General features: G+C 42.0%; 1 protein-coding gene across 3 annotated transcripts in view; it reads left to right on the top strand.

The window, feature by feature from the left end:
* The window catches only part of SEC24D (SEC24 homolog D, COPII coat complex component), a 181486-nt gene that overhangs the window by 148709 nt on the left and 14547 nt on the right, over positions 1–18230 (top strand). For all 3 annotated transcript variants that reach the window (XM_082243002.1, XM_082243001.1, XM_082243000.1), the window contains exons 14-19: positions 1132–1248; positions 4774–4944; positions 5901–5997; positions 8383–8528; positions 13144–13282; positions 13701–13819. In XM_082243002.1, the coding sequence (XP_082099128.1) occupies positions 1132–1248; positions 4774–4944; positions 5901–5997; positions 8383–8528; positions 13144–13282; positions 13701–13819 (789 nt within the window). The remainder of the gene's footprint in view (positions 1–1131; positions 1249–4773; positions 4945–5900; positions 5998–8382; positions 8529–13143; positions 13283–13700; positions 13820–18230) is intronic.

The raw sequence follows: 18230 nt of genomic DNA, 5'->3' as shown, positions 1-18230 counted from the left end.
CCTCGTAAGGCTTCGGCTTCGTCTGCTTCAACCATATCAAAGTGGATCAGACAGACTATTGTTCAGGCCTATTCGTTAAAGGGTCAGGTGCCTCCTTTCCCTGTGAGGGTGTATTCTACTAGAGCGCTGAGTGCCTCTTGGACTTTTCACCATCAGGCATCTGTGGCTCAGGTGTGTAAAGCTGCGACCTTGTTGTCTGTACACACTTTCTACAAGATCGATTTCATGGCATCCTCGGATGCTTCCTTTGGCCGCAAGGTTTTTGCAGGCTGATGATTGACGAAGAGACTGTGGTTTCTCTTTTGGGGTTGAAGTTTTGTTTTGGGGAAAGCTCCTGTTGGTGTTGGTTGAGCTTTTTGTTGCCCTGTTGGCTACGTTTTTAGCCTTGGAAAGGCGTTAACAGTTTTTGGTTGCGTTCTTCCCACAACTCATGCCTACACTGCTTTGGGACGTCCCATTATTGAAGAAGCATTGAGAGCTGCGTCTGTCAGAGGACGTAAGAGAAAATTTGATTTTTCTAAGAGCTTACCGTAAAATCCTTTTCTCTGAGTCCTCTGACAGATGCAGCTCCCGCCCCTCTATTTTGGAGTTGGTTGTGTCCTCTTTCACTGCTTACTACGAAACTGGTTTTAGAGCACAGTGTGTCTGGGGTAATGTCATGAGGGACAGCCCCTATAGGCGTGTCGAGTGAAAACTTTTCATTGCCTAGTCTATGCCTGTAGATGGCGCATTACCCATTAGTGAAGAAGCATTGAGAGCTGTGTCTGTCAGAGGACTCAGAGAAAAGGATTTTACGGTAAGTTCTTGCAAATATCCAATTTTTCTGAAGAACGTGCTTAGCAGCAGTTTTTCGTTTTGAGACTGTCACAACTCTTTAATGTACTTGAAAATGTGAGAGACATCAGTACTCCCAGTACTTCAAGTTCAGCAGTTGGCAGGTGTAAAAACTAACAACCTCCTTTTGTCGTCTACGTGAACATACCACTCAGGATACCAGTAAACAATATCACATTGCTGCATTGTTCGTCATTTTACAAGAAATTCTGTATAGCAGCAGTAGGAGTTGTAGCTCTTTACATCTCTAGTTTTGTCCATAATAATTTACCAGTCATGCTTTCTTTGGTATGACAGGCAGCAGAATGTGCAGGCAAGCTGTTCATCTTCCATTCATCACTTCCCACCGCTGAAGCCCCAGGAAAACTCAAGAACAGAGATGACAGAAGACTGATTAACACAGACAAGGAAAAGGTATGTACCAGGCACTGAGTGCTTAAAAAATTGTACTGTGAGAATAGAATTCATAAAATGTTCTGCGATTAAAAAGTACTATATAATGTAATCACATTGTGTTTCATATAGCTCCATATTTGTGTATATATGGACCATATATATTAGGGATCGATCTGATATCGATTTTTCAGGGCTGATACCGATACCGATTTTCCAGCCACCTTTCTGGCCGATAGCCTATATTAGGTGCAGCGATATTCTGCACAGTTAAAGTTTTTTTATTTTTTCACTGTCCATTTAATTTTTTTGATCACTTTTAGGCCCCGTTCACACTGGGGCGATCCGACTTCCCGGGGCGACCTCACAGGTCGCGGCGCGCTGCTCGCACCGCGACCTCGGAGCGGCCGGCACGGACTTCATAACATTGAAGTCAATGCAGGTCGCTCCAGGTCGCCCCAAAGAAGCTCCGGACCCTTTTTCTAAGTCGGAGCGACTTGTGTCGCTCCTATTAGAACGGGTCCACAGCTTCTCTATGCCAGGTGACCTACGGCGACCTGTCAGGCGACCAGGTCGCCTGACAGGTCGCCCCAGTGTGAACGGGGGCTTATTGCTGTCACAAGGAATGTAAACATCCCTTGTGACAGTAATAGGCAGTGACAGGTACTCTTTATGGAAGGATCAGGGGTCCCCAAACCCCTCCTCTGCAATTAAAAACATTTAAAAAACGCATTTTGGCTGTTTTGAATACTGTAATTTTTTTCTAAATATGGCGTCTTTAAGGCTCCAGTAGCTGGAAGTGATGTCATGACATCTCTTTCGGGTTACTATATCGGAGACCCGAATCAAAGCTGATTCCCACTTTGTTCAGGTCGGGCGGAATGTTTGTAATAACAGCCAAGTGGCTGCTTAGCCGCTTTAATTGTTATTACAAGAAAGCCGACCATCAGCTCTAAAAAACGGTACAGGGGTGATGTTTGTAGCTGCAGGCTACGTGCCTATGTGCCAAAAAGAGACATCAGAATCATCGCTGTCGTCACTTTCCATACCTGATGATGAATTTTCCCAAGAATCGATATCGCTCAGTTCTTCAAGTAACTCAGTTTCGCTGTCACTGTTTTCCAGTTCGTCTACAAGCGCTTTTGCGCAAAAAGAACGCTTTTTGTACGCCATGGTCGTTCTCAATTTTCCAGGCACAAAGCACTGGAAAAGCACAGGTAGGGCACTGAAAAAGTCACCAGGTGCAATCCTGTGGTGAAATGGCATGATACAGTGTAATCCGTTAGGATCACAGCTTTGTATCATGTAATTTAGTGTACTTACATTTTTTAAATTGCTGCCGGTTCCACCCCTCTGCATCCCAACGCTCGCAGGGAAGGGAATCGGAAGACAGGTGCTGGCATCGGCTGGGCACACAGCGGAAGGACGGTGGGGGAGGGGGGCGGGGGATCGCAGGGGAGTTTTAAAATGTAAAACAACAGATTTCCATGCAAAACAATGTACCGCTTTTAGCACAGAAATCTGTACATGATCAGACCGCCAGGGAGGTTAAAGAAGAATTAGAGCCAACGTTCTTTTGGCTCTACTACCCCTGTGGGTCACAGGAGTGCACTTCGTTCTACTCTCCTCTAACCTATTGTCAGCAAAGAGTGGGCTAAAGTCTGTTGTTGGCTGACGTCACTCAGCCGGTCCAGGCTCTGGGTCGTTCCCAACTTTAATGTCTGGATCCACCCAGATGCCTGGACCGGCAGCTGGTTCAGCCTCTTAATGAACTGCTGGGAGACTAAGCCAGCCACTCCCGCCTCCTCCACAGCCCGGCGTTACAGTGAACGGTGGAGGGGCAGAGCAGAGAGAGTGCAGATTTGATACTTGTATTAGTATTAGGAAAATATGCTGTGGAACATTATTATTTACATACAGTATACAATGTAGTATGTTTCTATACATTAGGTTTGTATACTGAGAAGATTTCTGCTGCTTATGTGGTAGTAACTTTTCAGCTGCAGCACTTTTGGCCCAAAACAGTCTGCAACTACTGATCTCCAGACAAATATTAAATAATTATGCTCTCCAGGACTTAATTGTGAGACGTTGCTTAGGAATTCCAGATGCAATTTAGGCACTTGATGTTTTCAAGCTATCTCACCTTAACTTGTTATTCCCCTGGATTGGGTGGACAGAATTGGGGGAGGAAATCGGATGACATCAAGTGCCCAAGATTCACCTGGAAGGCCTATTTTTTGTTATTAGAAAATGTTGAGGATTTATATTATCATTATCTTTACAGTGTATGATTTTTCACAATGTTTTGCATTTTGTGAGACCACTTATGGGTCAATGCACTGTTTACTTTTCAATCAAGATTTCATCCCTTGTAATAGAAGAATTTAAAGTAACTGTTCCTGAACGGGGGAGTGTAAACACAATTTTGCATGCAGTCATATGCGTATACACGAGGTGTGCCACATGTGCCCGGGCACAACCTAATCATCTCGTGCAATGCCGATTCCCCCTCCTGCCTGAGCCCCCCTACCCCTACCCCATGCTACCTACAGCGTTTTCAGCTTCTCTCCTTTCCTCTCCCTCCAGCTGCTGCTGTGGGCACACAGGTGGTGTGTCAGGATGGAGAGCGGGGGTAGGGGTTGATAAATATGTCATTTTTTTGGCCCCTTTTATTTTTCTAAATGAACACAGTAAGTGATCAGTACCGATCCCTCCTATGTTTATTCCTAACTGAAGCATAGTAAACTGTGTTTACTGTGCTTCAGTTTGTGAATAAACAGGTTGCGACTCAGCAAAGAGCACTCCCCATTCATTTACTCTGAGGCTGCAGAGAAAGGGACTGATGAATTCCTGTCCTCAGCCCCTTTCTCTCTCTTAAAAGTAAGAATTCAGGGGTCTGTTTAGATGCATGATATTTCACCAAAGCACCCCAATGGTGCTCCTAAGAAAAATTGTAAAAAAAATAATATTGTAAAAAATTAAAAAATAATAAAATTGTAAAAAATAAAGAAAATAAATAAAATGATAAAAATAAAAAAGTATTGAAACCGTTCACTGCCCTACCAACCTCTGCTCTACTGACATCATCCCCTGCCCCGCTGACACCGTCCACTGCCCTACTGACACTGTCCTCTGCCCAACTAACACCGTCCACTGCCCTACTGACACCGTCCACTGCCCTTCTGACACTGTCCACTGCCCGACTGACACTGTCCACTGCCCTACTAACACCGTCCACTGCCCTACTGACACCGTCCACTGCCCTACTGACACCAATCTCTGCTCTACTGACATCATCCCCTGCTCTGCTGACACCATCCACTGCCCTACTGACAGTCTTCGGCTCTACTGATACGGTCCATGTTTTAATACATTTTAAAATAGTTGTTTACATTTATTTATATGCGTGTGTGTGTGTTTCTGTGTGTGTGTGTGTATAACACGCGCATGTGTGTTTGAGCTTTGGGTGCACATCCTAATGCAATAGGCTGCGCACACCTATACATGCGGTATTCATAGACAAAGATTTTATTTCTCTTTCAGAACCTCTTTCTACCCCAGTCCAATACATATGAAAATCTGGCAAAGGAATGTGTGGCCAGTGGGTGCTGTGTAGACCTTTTCCTGTTCCCCAACAACTACATTGATGTGGCATCAGTAGGCCTGGTGACAATGCTTACAGGAGGCACACTCTACAAGTATAACAATTTTCAGGTAAATCATTGCTTTGCATAAAAGAAGAAATCTCACAAAAATATGTACACTTTTATTTTATCCACCAAGGGACTAAATGCATGTAGCCCCCGATACCTTTTAAATCCATGTTGGCATTGCTGAGCAGCCGTGGTTGGGCAGTTTTCCCTCCACAGTGTCACAATGCTCCTAGAAAGGAGATCGATCTGTGAGAGACAGCATTGGTTTTTGGCAGCAGGGGTCGCTTTGGAGACCAGTGCTGCCATTTATAACAGACCATGTGCAAGAAGTATGTGCAAGACGTAGCAGATAACAGACGAGCTAGAACTTCTTTACCTTTGACCCCAGGAGCCATGCTGTGATCCTCATTCAAATGGGCCTGTTTTGCTCCAACAACTAAATCATGACTATAGTGTTTTACTGGTTATAACCTTTTCATGCTTTATAAAGTGTTGCTCACATGCACTGTGCTTTGGGGCTCTGAGAAGTTTAGCTACTCCCCTGGGTTTGTGACAAGCACAGGAAAGGCATAAGTAGGAGTATATGGACAGAAAAAGCGCAGCCTACTTGGCTATACCAGCTGTTTAAGATCCTGGGAAAATCTCATGAGAACTGCACTTGTAGCTTTATTTCCCAGTAAATGTTAAAGAGACCATGTATACATACATATGAACTGAAAAGCTCCCAGATATATAGTAATGACAGGATTAATATTTTAATTAGGTGAAAATAAAGGTTTGATATGTTGAAAAATGAAAGGCAAATACATTGTGTATGGGAAAACAGTTACCTAATGAGCAAATATAATTAATCAGTTCTTGTATGGTTAAAGAAAAAAACTTTGATTTGGGTGGTGGGAAAGGTCAAAGCTTTGCAGGGTAAGCTATTGTGCAATGGTAGGCTTGAAGTGTGAGAAATGAGTTGTGCTTTGCCTCCACCTACTGGTTACAAAGTGTACTTTTTTTTTTTTTTTTCAGGTACATACAGAAGGCCAGCAATTTATCAATGACCTCAAGAAAGATATTGAAAAACGAATAGGATTTGATGCTATCATGAGAGTCCGTACAAGTACAGGTATATTATTATGAAAATTACAACCGAACACGCTATCAGTCAAGAGGTGAAATCAAACTTTTCAGTGATTTTCTTCTGGAACTTTGATTGTGATGACTTCTTGCAGTTAATTAAAAGAGTTTATAATTCTGTTAATTGTATCAATAATGCTAATCTTGACAGTAGGAAAAACAAGGGATTGCTCACTTGCTATAGAGCATCCATCATATATCAGGGGTCTTCAAACTATGGCCCTCCAGTTGTTCAGAAACTACAATTCCCATCATGCCTAGTCATGTCTGTGAATATCAGAGTTTTACAATGCCTCATGGGACGTGTAGTTTCGCAACAGCTGGAGGGCCGTAGTTTGAGGATCCCTGATATAGATGATATACAAAGTACATTAGTCTGTGAGCCATGTCCTTATGCTATAATCATTCAGTTATTATCATAAAGCTATTCTACCTAGTTTTGATTTTAAAGGTTTTTATGTGAAAAATCACTTCAAGGTATATATAAAAAGTGTCAGTGCAGTTCTGATGGGCTGTAACAGAAAAATGTCCCTAAAAAATGCTGCCAGTGCCAAAAAAGAGCATCCGCCTGTCTTTTTTTTTTGTTTTTTCTCTATACCTATATTATCTTTTTTTTTTTTTTTTACCACTTGACCTCCAGAAAATTTACCCCCTCATCTTCCCAAATAAAATTTATGTTATTTTTTTCCCCAAAAAAAAATCTTTCTTTTTTTGGTGGTATTTTCTCACACTGCCTCTGTGCATGACTTCCCTCTGCTGGTTGGCTGACATCACAGAGGAATCTTAGCCCCTCCTGCTGCTCTTCATAGATCAGGGAAGGAGAACGGAGGGGGATCATGTGACCGCACAGCTGCGGTGTGAGAAAAGATATTTAGCATTGTCATTTTAAAAAAACACATACACTGTAGTTAATGACAGCATAATCCAGAGGTCATAACAGTAAAGTCACAATGTGAATTTACAAACACTTTAAAGCGGAGTTCCACCCTAAAAAAAAATTTTGCAGCATCAGTTAGCAAAAAAAACCTGAAAAAGAATTGGATAGTTAATATTTTTTTTTTTTTTTCCACTTACCTCGTTTTTAATGAAAATAAACTTACCTTCCTTCCTCTTCCTCCCTGTGCGGCCGCTGCCCCCGACGTCACTTCCTCCTTTGCATTGCGTCCTGGGAGATGAGCGTCATCAATCCCAGGATGCAGTGGGAAAGGCCCCGGCTGCTACTCTGATTGCCGATCGCAATCTACAGCGCATGCGCGAGATAGCGATCGGCATTCTGGGTCGCCAGGAACCCGGAAATAGGACACAGCGGGGGACACCATGGCTTCAGATGCCCACACCGGAGATGGCCGCACTCTGCAATCAATTTTAAAGGTAAGTATTTATCTTTATTCTATAACTGTAGGGACCTGTAATGTAGGGTTAGTGTTAGGGTAATAGAGGATAGCTTAGGATTAGGGGGGTATTTTTAGTTAAAAAATGTGTATGTGCACGGAACTCCGCTTTAAGGTGGTCCTAAAGACTTTTTTCCCCTAAAATACCAAACATGTTATACTTACTTGCTATGTGCCCTCAAACCTCCTCTTCTGGAGTTCTTCATCTCTGTCCGCCACCATAGGAAGCTATTTACTATGGGGACAGACGTGCATGCTCATTTCCAAGCCAGGCTGTGTGCATCTAATGACACACACAGCGCAGCGCTTCTTCCTCACTGAATTTTGACTGACAGCAGCAGGAGCCAATGGATCCTGCTGCTGCCTGTCAGTCCCTGTGTGGAGAGTGAAAAGACTGCAGCCAAGCACAGTGTTGGATCAATCCAGGAGGGAGGTAAGGGTTTGGGGGTTTGGGCACAGCAAGTTCTTAAACATCTTTTAACTTAATGCACGGAATGTATTAAAGTAAAGAAAACATTTTAGCTTTTCAAACACTTTAAATATCTCCCTTCTTACAAGGCTCCTGTCTCAGAGTTTTACTCATTATCTCACAACACATCAACTTATCGAATGCAATAGCAGTTAAGGCTTCTAACTTTAGAGGACCACTGTGTTGAGCCAATTCTTCTTCTTCTGATTATATCGGCTTTTGCTGTAAAATGTGCCTTTTCTGTTCTACTCAGACTGTGCACCTTACTTGTATCGCACAGTTAATGTTATTTTCTGATATTATTCTTTTGTTACAGGTAAAGGTTGCTCATGTATCACTGCTGAGACGCTCTGCTGGAGACTCAATTGCAGTCATTTCCTACTTTTCTACACTTTTCTTTTGAATAATGTTTTCTTTAACAATCCTAAATAAAGTTTGCTATAAAGTGAATGTGATAATAATGAGCACTGATTACAATGCCAACCGCATGATTGTTATGTGTGCTACTTTGCAGGATTTAGAGCCACGGATTTCTTTGGTGCTATATATATGAACAATACCACAGATGTAGAAATGGCTGCCATTGATGCCGACAAAGCCGTAACTGTGGAGTTTAAACATGATGACAAATTAAGTGAAGACACAGGAGCTTTGATTCAGGTATTTCTAATCTGAGGGTTTTAGTGAGCTCTTTAGAATATTGTTTACATTTTACTTCCTGGTAATTTGAGATGTCCTTCATGGAACCTCCTCGTCACACAAAGGGGAGAATCATCTATAAATCGTGTAATATAATCATAATAATAATATCAATAATAATAATGTACTAAAACTGGAGCTTGCATCATCTGGTGCAGCTCTGCTTAGAAACCAATCAGCTTCCAGGTTTTGTTGCCAAAGCTTAAATGAACAAGCTGAAGTTAGAAGCTGATTGGCCATCATGCACAGCTGCACGAGATTCTGAGTGCTCCAATTTTAGTAAATCAACCCCAAAGTCTAAAATTGTGAGTGGTGTGCCCCAGTGTTCTCTTTGAGCCAGGGCTGTTCAGTTTATGTATTAAAGATATTGAGGTTGGAAAAGGGAGTGCAATTTCATTGCTATATCCAAACCACCACAGAAAATTGACCTCCACTCCAGCATAAACTCCTGGAATGTCAGTCCTAAGCAGCCCAGGTGCCTGCACTCCTCCACAACTGTAAATAGCTAAAGGAGCTAGAGTCTGCTTCTGATACGGATTCATACTTCATCAGTAAAAGGGCAAGCAATCCAGAGAATCCATAAAATCAGCTGCTGTGTTTCTGCCGAAGCCTTAGGCTCCTTTCACATGGAGTACAACCTGCCTGCTCAACGGGGGATGTCTCCGCTAATCCCCGCTGAACAGGCTGATGACAGGTCTGTGTCCACTATGCTATGCAGAGCAGACACAGACACAGCCCGCTCTCCTCTACGGGGCAATCGGATAGAAATGAACTGCATAGAACCAGGTATGTAGGAAAAAGAAAAGGATATTTTTGTCACCATTTACAAAGTGGAATTCACAGATACACAGAAATTGTGGATATTATAAAAACTAATATATCCATCCTGTTTGGTGAAAAAACATTACAACAGGTATTGCAGAATGGGTGCCTATTCTTTAGTAGAAGGGCATCAATCCTAGGAATGTTATCTCCAAGCCCTTACATAGGTGATAATAAAGTGAAAATGAATTGTTTATCAGTGATGGTTTTTACAAATGTGGATTAAAACATGCAAGTATTGCAAAAGTGAGGTCTGCAGTTACTGGACAGACTTTTGCTTTGAAACAATATATTAATTGCAACACTTGTAATGTAGTTTATCTCACTGCTTGCAAACTTTGTAATTTACAATATATATGGTGCACAATCAATCTGGATATGAGAACCATATACTGTAGTGGGAACAGTTTGGGATGGCCCTTTCTGTTCCAACATGACTATTCACCAGTCCACAAAGCAAGGTCCATAAAGACATAAATGAGTGAGTTTGGGTCGGAGGAACTTGACTGGCCTGCATAGAGTCCTGACCTCAACCCGATAGAACACCTTTGGGACAAATTAATCAGTGCCTGACCTCACAAGTGCGCTTCTGGAAGAATGATCAAACATTCCCATAGACCCACTCCTAAACCTTGGGGACAGCCTTCCCAGAAGAGTTGAAGCTGTTATAGATGCAAAGGGTGGGCCAACTCCATATTGAACCCTACAAACTAAGACTGGGATGCCATTAAAGTTCATGTGCGTGTAAAGGCAGGTGTCCCAATACTTTTGGTAATATAGTGTATGTGATCCTTTTGGTTTGCAGGCATTTGAAAGGTCACCTTGGGAAGTAGAGGTGAGGGAAGGCACCTGGAGCGAGAGGTGTAGTGGATATGCAAACTTCGCTCCAGGGCCCCCAAGGACTTGAACTGTTATCGGGATTTGAGCCTTTTTTAAATAGTGGTGGGGTCACTCTCACTTTTGTCCCCTGTTTCTGTCAGAGTTATGATATTATTGTTTTGTGCACCCTCCAAATAATCTCTTTTTAAACTCTCTCTCCTCATTCCTGTTTTTTCCTTTCTCCATTCTCTCTCCTTTTTCTCCTTCTTTTTTCCTCTTTTTTTTTTCTTTAATTTTTTTAATTTGCCTTACATTTGTGGATTTTTGGTTGAATATGTAATGTTGTTTTACACTTGGATACTGTTTTTTCTACAAGAGTTTGAAATATAGTTTTTTTCTTGGTTTGTTTCATCGATATATTGCTGTACCTAAGTTTTGGTTTCTACTCAGAAGGGTTGTATAACCTACAATTATTTCTGGGATTTGCAGCTGAAGTGTTGCTCTCCTGTGCATGCGGCTATGTTTAGAAGGAACAGAGTTTCCTTCAGCAAGGTAGCTGTGATTAAGGCTTCCGCTGAAATTTGTTAGCCCTTTGCTGATTTTGTGAATGCTCTGAATTGCTTGCCAATTTATTGATAAAGTATCATTCAGGATCAGAAGTGGACTCCAACTCCTTTATCTACTTCTAAATTATGAAGGGAAATAAATCTGGCACTGGATGCAACAAACCTTTACAGGAAGACCTTGATAAAGTAGGGGGGGGGGGGGATTGGGCAGCTACTGTAGAGTTAAAAACTGAGAAATGTAAAGTTATGCACTAGGGTGCTAAAATGTTCGGCCCATCTTGAATACGTAGTTAATTTTTAGTCACCAATCCTCAAGAAAGATGTTGATTTAGAAAGAGTTCAGTGAAGGGCATCAAAATTATTAAGGGGCATGGGGGGACCTCAGATTACAGTTATTCATATTGGTAAGAGGCATTTAAAGTGATTGTAAAGTCTCGATTTTTTTTAAATAACAAACATGTTATACTTACCTGCTCTGTGCAGTTGGTTTTTCACAGAGCAGCCCGGATCCTCCTCTTCTAGGGTCCCTCTTCTGTGATCCTGGCCTCTCCCTTCTGTTGGGTACCACCACAGTAAATAGCTTGCTATGGGGGTACCCGAGCCAAGTCACAGCTCCCTGTGTCCATTCAGACATGGAGTTGCAACCTGGCCCCTCCCCTTCTCTCTCCTGACTGACTGAATGATTTTGATTGACAGTAGCGGGAGCCAAACATGCCTTCTGTCTCAGTCAATGAGGAGGGGAGTCCCAGGCAGCTTAGGCACCCTGCAACATCGCTGGATAAAGACTGGTATTAGGGGGGCTGAGGGGGGCTGCTGAACACAGAACACAGAAGGCATAGAATGCATTAAGATAAAAAAAAACCTTCTGCCTTTAAAATCCCTTTAAGATGGAATATAATTACAATGTACAAATGTAGCAAACGTGACTTCAGTAGCTGTATTATACTGCAAAAGCCACACTATTCATTTTTTTTTGCTGGGTTGAATGAAAAAAACTGTCAACTCCAGTCGGAGCCACTGTACTAACTATTCGAAGTTAGTACACCGATCTCCTCTGCTGAGCTGTTCTGACAGAGAGATGCCCCCTGCCCCCCTGCTAGAACACTCCGATCAGTGTTCTCTGGCTTTGGCTGAGAGCGCTGATAGGGAGTAGATTGGCTGCTGGTTTTCCAGCATGCTCATCCAACAGAAACTGAGTGCTTTACAAACGGACCAATTTTTAATGAACCAGCCAAAGTCGGCCGGTATTCGACCCGTGTGTGCGGGGCTTTACTCTAAGATCCCTGAAGGGGACACATTGCCACAAACTGAGGTTAGAAGAAAGGTGGTTTAAGAAAGGGTTCTTTACTGTTAGAGCAGTAAAATGTGTGGAACGCCCTCCCTCAGGTAGTGGCACTAGAGTGTCAACAACTTCAAAACACCTTTAGATGTCTTCTTCAGGAAGCAGTGTATACAAGGTTATGGGAATTATTGGAGATTAAAAATCTCACACACATACACGCACAAAGGTTGAACTAGATGGACCTGTCTTTTTTTTTTTTTTTAATTTATAAACTATGTAACATATGTTAATGCATCTTCTGTTTCTTTTCTGTGTCCAACGATGTCAGTGTATACACCATATATGTAGCAGGTCCATGTTGTACTTAGGTCAGCTAAGCTCAACAATAGATGGCAAAGAGAAGTCACTAAACTACTCTTGCAATTCCCTTTAGATTGGATGGAAATCATTGTTCATGTTTTCATAGCCTGCTCAGTGGCTTTGATTTATTTAAAAAAAATCTAAATTTACTGCAGCTTTTATGCATTTGCAGATCCCCTAAGATTGCACCACAGAGGTACACTTACTTTAAATAATTATGAACCCTAAACAAATCTTTTGTCTAGTAAAGAATGAGGAATGGTTAGAACTGCTTTCACCTTGGCATTCTAGTGACAACCAGAGTATTTTAGGTTTCCCTTCAGTTCACCTAACCTCTGGAAAGGTAAAAAAAAAAAAGATCACCGGCACAAACATTGAGGGTAGATCTCTATAATGAGGGAACAAAAAGCCCAAAAAATTCTAAACGGATCCTAACCCCTCATTACTTTTTCCAAAACAAAAATAGTTGTGGCTGGAGCTGTATTTTAAACTTTCCCAATGGGCCTACCCAACTTTAATCATTTTACAAGTGTGAGCTAATGCACTTTTGTTTTTTAGGCTCAGCTCAGTGGAAATTTGGAAAAGTGACTGTAGAGATTTCACTGAACAAAGTGACTGTGAAATTAGGAAGGTTCTATTTGACTGTATTTATTGCACACATTAAAAATGTGATGAAGTAAAAATATGTGTGTATGTTAAATAATTATTTTTCTCTTTTGTTATCCAGTGTGCTGTCCTATACACAACCATAAGCGGACAAAGACGCCTATTAGTTCACAACATTAGCCTCAGCTGCAGTTCACAACTTGCAGATCTATACAAGAGCTGTGAGACAGACGCCCTCATAAACTTCTTTGCTAAATCAGGTAACTCTTAAACTTTTCAGTCCAAGCTCTGCTGTTGGGCAGTGAATAATTTCCAACCATATCTACATGTGAAAGTGAACCACACTCGGGAGAACTTCTCAGACACGAGCACACGATTTTCAAAAAGGCAGTTATTAATGTAAAATGTACAAGGGAATGGAACACAGAAATTGATATGCAGCATTCAATTGTTCTCAAATGTCTTATTCCATTTTTGAATAGCAGAGAATGCATATAATAAATAGCCATTGCTCTGGATCAAGTGCTGGTCTTTCTGTAAGAATGCTATGACATCTAGTGGATTCACTTGGTATTGCAGCTCATTCTTCACATTCCCAGCAGAAATGTACCTTTAAATTATGGAATGCTAGTATTTGCAACCCTCCCTAAAACCTTTTACTGTCTTTTGTCATCTCAGCTTACAAAGCAATTCTGCATCATCCCCTTAAGACAGTGCGTGATGTGTTGATCAGTCAGACAGCTCACATGTTAGCATGCTATAGGAAGCACTGTGCAAGTCCCTCAGCTGTTAGCCAAGTAAGTATAAATTATCAAGTCTTTTGATTATGCAGTTCTGTACATCAGTATCTCTCTGTTATTATCACCACTACTGTATTCTGTCTGCCTATTTCCCAATATTATTATACTCATGTCAAACTAGTGTGTTTTCATTTATTGTAACTGTCTTTTTTTCTGTACATGTGCCTTTAATGGAGGAAAAGCATTCAACTAATAATTGGACACAGCCTATTTCTTTATAAAGTATAAGACAGAAAACAAAATGGTTACAGTCTTTAGTAAATGGCCTTTCTAGTAAATGCAGCCTCACAAATCCATACAGTGGCAAGAAAAAGTATGGGAACCCATTGAAATTAACTGGTTTTCTACAGTAACTTGCGATAAAATGTGAACTGATCCCCATCGAAGTCACAATAGACAAACACAATGTGCTTAAGCTGATAACACACAAACAATTCTAATTTCTTGTGTCTTTAGCGAACACACCCATTAAACATTTACAGTGCGCTTGCCCAGACTTTCATACTATTTGGTGCCCATGCTTACCCACGCTCATTATTGGCTTATCTCTGATGACACAAATACCTTAGTAGTATTAGAAGCTGCACATTCAGGATCCTTTGAGACCCTCTGTAATCTCCTCACAGGGGTCTAAAGGGTCTCTCACCCACACCTTACAGCTGCTATGAGGGCAGTTATTAATGCCTGGCATGCTGTCCTTACTAAACCCAATATAGTGGGGGGGTAAAAGGTCCCCATCAACCCTGTTTTGTTTCAATCCCATGCTACTAGAATTTCATTCCTTACCAGACCCGGTCTTTGGTCTGCTAAAGGAATCAGATACCTTTTAAATATTTGTGATGGGAGTGCACTATTTATGTTTTATAGGTTAAAAGATAAATTTACACAATTTACACTGCCTAATGCATTCTTTTTCCGATTTCTGCAACTCCAACATGCCTATACAGCGCAATTTGGGTCCTCCTTGTTTACATTGGAGCAGGACGATTTGGAGGTTCTCCTCCAGGATGATGCTCTCAAAAAACCTCTTTCAGTGATCTACAAGTCACTACTTCCCTCCGTTCATGTGGGACTAGATGCCCTGCTAACTGCATGTCGTTCGGAGGAGCAGAACTTGGACAATGAAGACTGGGAGAATCTCTGGGACAGGCCATTTCAAGCACTAATGTCCACTAAAGAGCGGCTGATCCAATTTAAAATAGTGTACAGAATTTATTTTACACCACAACGACTACATCATATATACCCTAATTCCTCTTCTTGCTGTTGGAGATGCTCTAGTGACCCTGTTGGATCTGCCCATATTTTTTGGGAGTGTCCTCAGATTAGTAGCTACTGGCGGGAAGTGACCCAGTTTATATCTACCCTAACTACTATACAGGTCCCTGTAAAAGTTGGTGTTTGCCTCCTGGGGTTAGTTGACTCTCTGGTCGTTAGTAGGGTGATGTGTACTCTCTTGGGTCTCTTATCATTTTATGCCAGGGAGGTGATAGTGCTCAAGTGTAAATCAGACACAGCCCCTAATCTGCCCTTCTGGAAGCGTTTAATCAATAAGGTTATACCCCTATACAAAGCTAATAATTTGTCCTGGGGTTGCCCTAGGAAATTTGAGAAGGTCTGGCACTTTTGGACAGATTCAGAGTGTACAACAGATGATCAGGAGTCCACAGACTGAATTCATTCCCCCTAATAAGGTTTAGTTTATGATAAGAACAAATTTTTTCCTCTGTAGGGACTCAAATTACATTTGTTCAGGTAGGATTCTAAACATGAGTTAATATTCTTCCGATACATTATCCTGATGGTTGAGAGGGAACAGGAATCTCCTTATAATTCATCAACCCTTGAAGTGATTTTATAAGAGAATGACAGAGCGACGTGTATGGAAGGTGTGTTGCTTCTTCCCCCCCCCCTTTTTTGGGGGGTTCTATAATAGGAGGTGTTATTAGTAGTTCTATGTTTTATGTATTAGCCGGGGAATGCCCAAAGACTATGTCTTGTACCTATACATCTACATTTTTCAAAAAAAGCAAATTTTCCAAAAAAAAAAACAAAAACATTCACAGTGCTAGAGGAAACAGTACAGCCCCGTACACAAAATCAGAATATCGTACAAAAAATACCGCTTTCTAAGTGATCGTACGATAATTTGATCATTAGTACACAGCTGTCATCCGAAATTTTCAGAAGGGACAAACATGAAAATTTTTCTCGTACGATTCCAGATGAGGGTGCAGAACTGGACACGGAGGCGAATATAATAGAACTCCCCCAGGAGAAAGTAGATCGTAGAATTCAAAAAACGAAGTGACTGCTAACAGCAAATTCTCTACCAGCCAGTTTGCATGAGCATATTGGGTTTTATGACTGCCACTTTCCCTATGGTCTAGTGGGCTCAATGGCACACAAGGATACTGCAAAATTCCTTTCAAATGCAGTGGGATGGAGAAGCGATGCTTCAGCAGATTTATATTCACAGTGTGGTGAAGCAATCCATATGGTGGTGGACACATGTTCAAAACCTCAAGAGACACCGGCATATAGTTCCTCCACATCCGGAGATAGTAACATCGCACACCAGTCTAGAAGGATGGGAAGCTCACTATCAAGACCAAGCAGCCCAGGGACATTGGCGATTCCAATCACAAGGAGTGGTTTCAAATATACTGGAACTCAGAGCAGCCTTCCAGGCACTTCTACCATTTTCTCCTTACCTAAGAGGAAAGAGCATTCTGTTACGCATGGTCAACAGTAGCTTACATCCAGAAACAAGGGGGGGACCAGGAGTCATACACTTCTAAAGGAAGTTCATCCTATCCTGGATTAGGTTCAAATACATCTAACAGATCTGACAGCCATATATGTCCCAGAAGCACAGAACATTTTAGCTGACAGTCTGAGCAGGGACTTTGTGTCAAACAATGAATGGTCCCTGAGTCAGCAAACCTTCTCCCTTCTGACCGAGACTTGGGGAACTCCAGAGATCGACCTGGCAGCAACACTTGCAAATGCCAAGTGTCAGAAATACCTAACAAGAGCCTTTTACCCCGCAGCCGAGGGAGTAGACTGCCTTCACCACCCTTGGGATTTCCAGCTGGGCTACATCTTTCCCCCAACACCTCTGATAGCAAGGTTCCTATCCAGATTGAGGAGATCGGCATCAAGTGATAGCAGTAATCCCCTTCTGGCTGAGGAGACCATGGTTCATGACCCTTCTGCAACTGAGCATAGAGAGCCCATAGCTTCTACCAGTTATGCCAGACCTTCTCTCTCAAGGCCAATTCCTACACCCAGCTCCAGAGAGACTGCACTTGATGGCATGGAAGATGAAAAGAATAGACTCCTAGAACAAGGCTTTTCTCAGGAAGTTATATCCACCCTGCTTCAAGCCAGGAAAAACACTACTAACAGCATATATGGAAGAATATGGGAAAAATGTATCTCTTTTGCTCAGGAAAAGGAGTGGAATCCATTGTCTCCAGAAATATTGGGTTTTCTCCAATCAGGTTTAGAGAAAGGCTTCAGCTCAAGCACATTAATGTTCATGTTTCTGCCTTACCTGCCAAAACAGGCATAAAACGGGCTTTGCACCCCCCCCCCCCCCCCATCATTCAATTCATGAGGGCGAGCCTGAAAATCAGACCTCCAAGGAAACCAGCATTTCCCACCTGGCACCTGACGGTAGTTCCGGATGCACTTTCTCATCTACCCTTTCACCCGGCTGACTAAGTTTCCTTATGGGACTTGACATTGAAGATACCCTTTCTCATCGCCATAACCTCGACAAAAAGAGTTTCCAAGATGCAAGCATTAATAATAAAGAAACCCTACTTGGTCTTTTACCCAGATAGGGTAATCTTAAGACCTTCGGACCGCTTTATTCCCAAAGTAGTGATTGCCTTTCACTTCAGTCAAGACATAAGCCTACCAACCTTTCTCGACAGTCAGGGCGAACTACATTCTTTGGACATAAAAACTACTCAATAATTATCTTTTAGCCACAAGCTCCTACAGGAACACAGACAACCTCTTGATTATCCTTATCCCTCATTGTCTCAGGAAAGGTCAAAAGGCATCAACACGCACGATAGCATCATGGATCGTTAAGACCATAAAAAAGACATAGTCAGTCCAACAACTTCTATAATGTGGATTTTGCTCAGTTAACAACTGCGGAATTCAGGAGATCCGTTGTTCAAGCCAATTCTTTGGTTCCGTGTTGATGAATGATATTTGCTAGCACCCACCCGACTGGCTAGTTAGTTCCCAGTGTGTGCTGCTATGATGCGTCAGGAAAATGGAAAATTGTATACTAACTTTTCCGTAATTTTCCTTTCCTGACGCATCTTCATGTCAGCACATAGATCCCACCCTTTCTTAGGTGATAAATACAGAGAATTCTGTGGGG

This window comes from Pelophylax lessonae, assembly GCF_965119305.1.
Source record: "Pelophylax lessonae genome assembly, chromosome: 1".
NCBI classification, from domain to species: Eukaryota; Metazoa; Chordata; class Amphibia; order Anura; family Ranidae; genus Pelophylax; species Pelophylax lessonae.
The sequence above is the reverse complement of the archived record's forward strand: the minus strand, read 5'-3'. Positions and strand labels throughout refer to the sequence as shown.